Source organism: Dendropsophus ebraccatus, chromosome 9 (assembly GCF_027789765.1).
Source record: "Dendropsophus ebraccatus isolate aDenEbr1 chromosome 9, aDenEbr1.pat, whole genome shotgun sequence".
Lineage (NCBI taxonomy): Eukaryota > Metazoa > Chordata > Amphibia > Anura > Hylidae > Dendropsophus > Dendropsophus ebraccatus.
The window spans coordinates 33167967-33177024 of record NC_091462.1 but is presented as its reverse complement, the minus strand read 5'-3'; the positions used below and the strand labels follow the sequence as shown (position 1 = coordinate 33177024).

Here is a 9058-nt window from a genome sequence, read left to right as displayed (position 1 = left end):
CACCTAGACAATTTTTTATTCAAATAAAAACACCCCCACACCCCTCGATGACCATTTTATTGAACAGTAAAGTCCGTCGGTCATCGACGTAGTCCAAACGAATCCGACGTAATCCTCTGCATGCCGGTATCTGGAAAAGGAGGCAAAACAGGGCCAATGAGACTATTTAGAGACAATTCTGAGACTATTTAGAGACAATTCTGAGCCAAACAAATCAGCACCACAGAAAATAGACCAGGCTTATCCCTGATAGTAAATTGCACTTTAAATAGACCAGTCTATTCATGCCAAAGCAGAAATAGACCACATCTAGAAAAATCCCCTGTTGATAAATCTCCCCCATACTGTCCATGGCAGCTTTAAGGATGTATGCATACTAAAACTGGGCGATTAATTTAATTTAAAAATTGTTTAGAATTTTATTTAAAAAATAAAAATAAATAAATAAATCGTAAAATTTGATTTTCAAAAATAAAGAAATGTGCGCTCTTACCAGCAGTGGAGCTCAGGGTCTGCTGCTTCAAGCTTGAACACAGAGTCTGACTGGGCCCGGGGCTGTAGCTGCTCCTCCTGCAGGTCAGAGCGCCCCCTGCTGAATCCAGTGCTGCCACGTCCACACAGAAGATACCAGTCTGCACACAAGAGATCCTCTAGGAGGAGCAGCAGGGCCCTGAACAGCCCCCGAGGTCAGAGGCTACTACTCCCACAACTACTATTCCCACTACTGTTGCTACTCCTCTTCCCACTACTTCTACAACTACTCCCGCTACTACTACTTCACCACTCATCTATACCTGTACTCTTACTTTTCCCCTCAACCACTATACCTGTACTACTACACACCTCATCCACTATACCTCTACTACATCCCCCCCTTGAAAAAAAATCAAGATTTAAATTAAGAGTCAAGAATTAAAAAAAAAAAAAAAAAAATACTTTTTTTTTTTGCTTTATCGCCCAACCCTAATGCATACACAATGGCTGCCAGCTGCTATTGGCAGCTCACATCCAACATTGCCAACATTGAAGAAAGCTTTGATTTTGATCAATTAATGACCTAGATGCAATGACCAATGGCACCGCAACATCTAGGCAATTAAAAGCCGCTTGACTGTTACTTCCATGGTCCAAATATCTCTCTGCATTGCAATCTATACGGTAAACTAAATGGTACCACTTAAAAATATAACTTATCCCGCAAAAAACAAGCCTTTATATATCTCTATAGATGGCAAAATAAAAAATTATGGCCCCTTAGAAGGTGAGGAGCAGAACACTTTGTCCATGTTTTGGCTGGCGTATTTCCGATACACTCTCCATATGTATACAGGCCACCACATGAGTTATGTTGTTGCTTTATACCATGTGTTGAAGAATCATTATTACAACCAAGGGATCGCTAGAATGAAGATACCAATCACATAATTGTACAGAAATCTATTAGTCTTTACTAAATGTACCAGACAAAACACGAGACAGTCATTGGAAATCTCAAGTTAGAAACATTTTAATTTAATAAAATGGCAGACTAGGTAACGGTATTAACATAAAGGTGTCCACTGCATGCGGTAGTTTGTTGTGACTGCTGGATCCATGGTGAACCATCGCGCACATACAAAGCCCTAATAATAGTGCTATCCTGAGGGGTTAGGCTTTCAGTTTAAAAATAAGATTTACATTAGTAAGGTAAGTGGAATTTCTTTAAAAACTGGAAATACACAGACCAGCTCATCTGGGAATAAGTGTACACCAGTCAGCTAGAGGCGGACTATTACACATAGAGAAGGGACGACAGGAGGACGGACGACAGGAGGACAGACGTGGAGGTACAAATAAAAAGGGACACTGCATTTGGTTGCAATGAAGTTTATAAAACATTGTAGTCCACAGATCCTATCCACATACGGCTTCTTAAATTATCTTTTGAACAGATACATGCTAGAGCTCTGGAGGGTATATTAGGTCAGTGCGGCTGTCCCGGACATCACACATTATAACATAGGTTTAGCCAGGAATGCGGTTTGCCGCTTCCTCCTCTGCGTCAGCCCTGTTGGCGTTAATTTCTGCGAGCGTTCTGGCAAAGCGGGTCCATTCATCGTTCCGTGGCACGGCAATTTGCTGTAAAGTGGAAGGTAGAATAAATCAAGATCATTCAATGTACAATCTTTACTGTGGGTGACATATAAAACAGCCGCTACCTGATTCTCTACTATGGCTAACATGCAATACATATCACACACTAAAGAAAACCACCTTAAACACTTAAAAGGGAATCTGTAACTAGGTTTATTATGCCTTAAATGAAGGCAGCATAAGCTAGTCAAAGAAATACTGAACAGGTCTGTGTATTAGTTACATCATTTTGTTCAACCGTTCTCCTAATATGCAGGAGAATGGGATTCTTGCCACACCCCTCCAGCTGCTGATTGACAGTTGACTGCCTATACACAGCATGGATAGATGACTTCCAATCAGCAGCTGGTGGGTGGAGTTTTCTGCTTCTCATGAATATCCAGGACTACTGGGCGCATGCACATAATGGAGAGGACTACTTATTGTCCATGTTATTCAGAAGGACCTCTCTAGATCAGCTGCACAGAACAATGTACGTGATACAACATTCTAGTCAGCTTCTCTGTCACTATTATTTGCTACCCTGAGATAGGACAGACTGAACCTGCTGACAGAGTCTCTTTAAGTATGAACCATGTAATGCACAAAGGATCTATGAGAAACTTCCACACATTTTTTTTTTCAATTATTAGATGTCCATCCTCTTAAATCAGGTCTAATAATTTCTAATATATGGTCATAGTGGCTGGAACTTAATTTTTCTTATACAGAATTTAAAAAATCTAATTTATAAAGGTCAAAAGGTAGCAGAAAAAACGCCAAAAAACATCAAAACATCTTTTAATCCTCTAATATAGAAAAATGCATTTTTTTTATATATACCCATCATTGATATCATGGCCACAATTACCTCCTGTAATGCCCCCCTTGTTTCCTGTGTTTTTTTATTATTATTATTTGTTTTTTTTATTATTTGTATGACTGGGCCTTAGTTCTATTTTTTTACCCCTTCAAAATCATATGATCACAAAGGGCTGACAATCTTGGTCTGATTGAGCCCTTAGTGGTCATGTGATCAATGACAAGCTGACAATCTGGATGAAGAGGAGACGGAAAGGAGATTACGTGATACATCACAGCAAGAAACTAGATTACTTGCTGTACCATCTGAGGAGTCTTAACTTTTTAACTTTAAACTACAATTAATCTCGACTCTCTTTTCAAATGTATTAATAATTTTAAATAATTACGTTTTATCTGTAATATGTCACCACTAGGGGGAGCTTACTTGATTACTGAACACTTATACAGGGTATTGGGATTGTATGAGAAGAAAGCAATATTGTAGCTATAAGGTTTTAAATTACATTGTAAATAATTATAGATATAGTTTTATATGGTGGCAGATATAAGAACTGTGAGTTTGTAGTCACGGTTCCATCACTTACTGTAGTCACACCAATTTAGAAGATGGCAGAACATAACATACCTCTCCCACATCATAGATAAAGATTTGTCCTTCAGAGTCTCCCACAGCGATCTCTCTACCAGAATGAGTCCATCTGACCCGATTGAGAGCTGGGTTCCCCTCAACTGTAATGCTGGCTGTAGGTACCTGTTTATAAGACAGGATATACAATTGCATGAGAATAGCCCCCCTGATATAACAATGTACTGGTACCACACAAATGGCACAATAGAGTACAGTGCATAGATGGTGTAAATTTAGAAACACTCATCTGCATTTGCAAAATTGTTAATTTTTTTTTTAAACTGCACGGCAAATGGAACAAAACTGTAAAAAAACGTAAAGGAAAGAACACCAAACTAATTCCACAAATTTGAAGATTACAAAAAGGCACAAAAAAAAAAAAAAGTGTAAACGTGTAAAAAAAAACACACACTTAAGAAAATGGGTAATTTTTTAGAGTTGAGAGAACTTAAAGTACCCAAACTCTCATTTGAGTAGCGGTGGCTGCAGAAGTTGGACACATCCCTAGGTAGTTCTGGAAAACAAGGATACAGGTATAGGCCATAGGCTGTATGCAAGTTTTCCAGGCAGCCTTAGGACTACATCAAACTTCTCCAGCCACCACTAATCAAATGATGAGAGTACTACTCAAATACTAGAGGTTTGCTCTTCATGCCTTAACAATCAATTATATGGGTTTGGCTCTCCAAGTATAATGGAAATTGTAATTTTGCAATGCTGGGGGGCCATAGGTTCCCAATCCCTGATTTCTGGCATCTGTGTATAGTCTAGTAAACAACAGTTGTACTATCCATAAATCAAAAACTTTACTATTTCCGCCAGTATAGCATACAATCAGGAAAATCAGATGCCCACACTAATATTTTTTGATCCAGGCTATGTCCTTAAAAAAATTTGTCACATCTCTGCATAAAATGAGCCTAAATTGGAAGTAAAAAACAAAAACAAAAAACAAATACAAAAAAAAACATTCACTTTCAAAATTTTTGGTCATAACAATAATAAATATTTATTTATATGATAAAAAATATGAACTATTTTTGTTGTTTAAATATCGGATGATACCACCCTGGTTATATAGACACATCAAATGACAACCACTGAGGAATATGACTGGTTTTTACAACTTCTTATAGATTGCTTGCCATATGTATTAAATAAGCACTATTGTTTCAACAAACTTTGCATCAATCAATAGCACAAGCCAATATAAGAAACTTTGTAATATATCTTATCAGACAAAAAATTCCTGTTATCCATCATTCCCTCCCAATGCTAAAAAAGCATATCCACATTTTCTTGTAGCTAAATCTGGGATAAGGTTACCAGCAAGTCTACGGATTTGGTGGTGGTTGTTGGGGATAGATGGATGGGTACATAAACACCTATATTATAGAGAAAGAGAGAGACAGCTTCATAGGTCACAGATCTCATCCAGGGCTTTATACACACTTTAGATTGCACACAGCTTTAGAATCGCTTCCATGCTGCTTTTCAGGCTGTGTACAGAGACAGGATCTCCTCCTCTCATCTTATGATTCTTGCAGACACCATAGATTTCTATGCCCACCAGCTCTGGGAGAACTGGAAATTACATTTTTAGCTTGCAGAGTAGAAATATGAAAAAAAAAAAAAAAATTCTATATATAAGATACATGGTGGACAGATATAGTGCTAATCCTCATGTACACATATTGCAGCTTATCCTGAAAAGTCACCCGAAATGACAGGTGCACTTTAACATACATAAAACAAATCCTCCTCCTGCTGACCCCTTATGAGAAGAGATATGGGCCTTTATCCTCAGTCACCACCCCAGGCATCGGTATAGGACATACAGTATATTCTGTAAGAGATTCTCATTCAATTACGCTATTACTGTTTTCACAACCTGTCTAAGAATGGACAAGTGTCTGCGCCATGGCAAATACTATATTTTACTGGGATATTAATTACATAACTATAATTATCTCCCAATCAGTTCAGATCTGCGTATTATATCAGTCAAACACAATTACAAAATAATAAGTGTTAATGAGTCTTCAAGCGTCTCTTAGCGAACGGCTTGTTAACCACTTGAGGCTCAAAAATAAAAGCATGATCAGACCGATCTTCATAAGCAGATGTGAATGGGGTAATTATTTCATTTCCCAGCATACAAAAGTGTGTTTTATTATACTAATTTCTCCAATATAAAAACCTTATTTAGGCAAATAAAGGGAACAATATACTTTCCAGGACATGTAATTTAATCAGGATATCGATGACACTCAATTACGTCAAAATAAGGTTTGGCTACAATTACTTATTACAGCATATTGCAACTGCAGTGATAGCATGCGGTTTCATCAGTAGTAAACACAAGTACAGATCGTATGATCGCTTCTCTTTTTGCAGCTCCTTTCTTTACTGCACTGTGGAGTATATCAGGTTGTCTAGTAACAACTTGTCTTCCTGTTGGGGTGACCACCATTTCACAACTTAAGGTTACATGTACAAGTGATCACAGCACATTTTATTTCCTATCACAATAAATGCAGAATGAACAGTACAATGAAAGGTAATAACCTTTGTAATATATCTTATTAGAGAAAAATGCTTTTTTTCCCCCTCTATTTATAAAGCGCCTTTCCTGCACCCTTCCTCCTAAACCCAAACCTGGACAATCTCTATAACTGTGAAAAAAATAATATTTTGAGAAGAATTGGCTCACTGAGGAATCAGGTTAAAGCTGCCCAAAGAAAATGGAAGAGGAGAGGAGGAGGGAGCTGTAGACGTATTCTAGTAAGGGTTATTTATCACTTAGTGCTTGTTACACTGCTTAGTACTGCTCTATAATGTCCTTCATGCTGCTGCTGGATCTCAGGGTGTGCTATAGACATGAACTGGACAGGATCTCCTCTTCATTGTGTGTGCAGTCTACAGAAGCCAATATATCAGCTAGTTTCTACCCATCAGCTTAGAGACGAGTGAAAATTGATAAATGTTGTATACAAGTTACATAATGGTGCCACTCCTCAGGTACACACAAAACTGCTTATCCATCTTATTTAAAGAATAACTATTTTTTAACATGAAAAAGTCTACTATGTAGCCACACGCTTACCTCTGTATCATTGTTGAGGTTCCACAAATCCAGCCGTCCTACTCCATCCACACAAGCAAAAAGAGCTGGATGAGTGGGGGACCACATGACATCATAAACGTAGTCAGAGTTGTCCTCAAATGAATACAAAGGTTTGTTATTCTAGGAGAGAAGATCAGAATATAGTGTGAACCAAGAGGATAATCGATCAAATGGCGGCATTCAAAAATTCTCATGGCAGCTGTGCTTTACGGTCTATACCCATAGTGGCTCGCCATCAATTCTATCTCCAACGTTTTAGAGAAGATGGCTGCTGATACTCTGCTTTATTGTCTTTCTTTTATATTTTTCCCCTAAGAGGAGTCACTAATTTTATAGCGCTCAAACCATGGATCAGCACAGTGGAGTTACGGGTTAAACTTGTAACTATGTAAGTACGTATAGGGGTAGATCTTTTAAATCAGGGCCAGGGACCGCTCCAGTGATCTGGACCCCCGTTTCATGTTCTACCTGAGATTATTAGGAAACAGCAGTTGTTCAGAATACATAATAAAATTACTGTGTATTTTCATACAATAAGTGATTTGAGCAGCACGGAGCTAGAGACAGGTTTCTTTTAAAGGGGTTATCCAGCACTAGAAAGACATGACCACTTTCTTCCAGAGACAGCCCCACTCTTGTCTCCAAGCTTGTGCGGGGTTTCGCTTCTCAGTTCCATTGAAGTGAATGGAGCTTAATTGCAAACCGCACCTGAACTGGAGACAAGAGCCGTGTTGTCTCTGAAAGAAAGTGGCCATGTTTTTGTAGCGCTGGATAACCCCTTTAACTGTGGTGGTCATGAAGTGGGAATAGTCAGTAATGTGAGGATTAAAAAGTTATTGTCATTCATATAAACCTTTGACATGTTGTCCAGACACTTTACAATGCAAGTTTGCACCGCATTGGGTCTTAAACTGGAATCTCCTCAAGATAGCGATTGGCAGCATGCTCCACTCCATGGCAGGCTGCCCAATCCAAATGATGTGCCCCATAGACTATAATGGAGTACACCAGTTGGATGGGGCTACCGCATGTGGCCTGAAGTGCATGGACGCTCGCTTCCACCAGCTGTAACTCATGATCACAACAGGTTTCTTGACCCATGACAATCTAAACACGTCAAATGATTATATAAAATGACTATACTGCAGTAAAAACATAAAATTAGTTTTTCTTTTTTTGTACACAGCAACCCTAATCTGGCAATATGAATGGTCAGAGGTCTTATAAACAGTCCGTATAAGAAAAAGGAAACATTTCGGAGGAATTTCTGTGCGCAATATCAAGAACTTTTACAAGTAACCTTTGGCAATATCCAACTGGTCCTGGACCCCAGAATTAAAAGTTTTTCCATGCATAACTAAGCAGAATCGGGGGCAAGTAGATAGAAGCCCCTATCCGAGCCCTTCTGGCAGCCAGGATGGAGGCAACTGGAGCATGCTCGAATCTGACTGTTTGGCGTTTGAATATCGGTGGGCTGAAGAAGTTGGATGCAACCCTGAAGAGTCTGGAAAAACATGGGTACAGCCATAGGCTCACAACGGTATTTAAATGCCGTACCATTGGACTTGAGCGCTCATCTCTAGAGGACATTTAACCCAGAACAGATACAACAGACCATCGACAATGGAGGACTACAACTCTTTTATGCTCACCAGTCATGTCTCTCAATTTTAGGTGGTAGTGTTCTATTTTATCTCAATCACAGACGAAGGGGGGGGGGGGGGGGGAGGGGGGCCAGGCAACCAGTGCTATTTCGACGGGTCATCAGACATAATAATATAAATAATAATATCAGACGGAACGGTAAACGCGGCGTTGTAACAATGTGATACCGTTACGATATGGAGAGATAATCCCCATGTGGTAAAAGCACAGACACATTTCAGAGAGGCGTTTTATTTTGGTGGTGTAGTAAAACCTTATTTTGCTGCACAGGCAATATTTTCTAGAAGGATGATTATTGGTTTCTTATCCGTCTGGTGCGGGGATAGTGGTTTGAGTGCAATGTGTATGTAGCATGTGGGCTTATTTTACTATCTAAAGCAGCGCTAATACTTACATTTGACGATTGCTACCTTCCTCTGTTTTTCTGCCTAATTACCTCCCTCACTAAAGCACCGATATTGCTACACTTACAAACAGTTTATTGAGGGAATTGCCGCCATGAGTGACAGGTGAGCATCATGGAAGCAGCGAGCGGTATTATTCTGTCTAAAACGCACTTTTTCCCTCATAATGACTATAGATAAATATCTTTTATGCACACACTAAACATTTTTGAATGTCATCCTCGGGTAAAATTATTTTCTCAAATGCTTGTCAGGAAAGCGAGAAGTACAATATAGGGGGATTTTTTACAATGAGTA

General features: G+C 39.0%; 1 protein-coding gene across 8 annotated transcripts in view; it reads right to left on the bottom strand.

Annotated features, from left to right (window-relative positions):
- Positions 1-1425: 1425 nt before the first annotated feature.
- DYNC1I2 (dynein cytoplasmic 1 intermediate chain 2) overlaps positions 1426-9058 on the bottom strand; it is a 96103-nt gene continuing 88470 nt past the window's right edge. For all 8 annotated transcript variants that reach the window (XM_069982903.1, XM_069982904.1, XM_069982906.1 and 5 more), the window contains 3 exons: positions 6672-6812; positions 3563-3688; positions 1426-2118 (listed from right to left, as the gene is read on the bottom strand). In XM_069982903.1, coding sequence (XP_069839004.1) covers positions 2005-2118; positions 3563-3688; positions 6672-6812 — 381 coding nt within the window. In that variant the 3' untranslated portion in view covers positions 1426-2004. The remainder of the gene's footprint in view (positions 2119-3562; positions 3689-6671; positions 6813-9058) is intronic.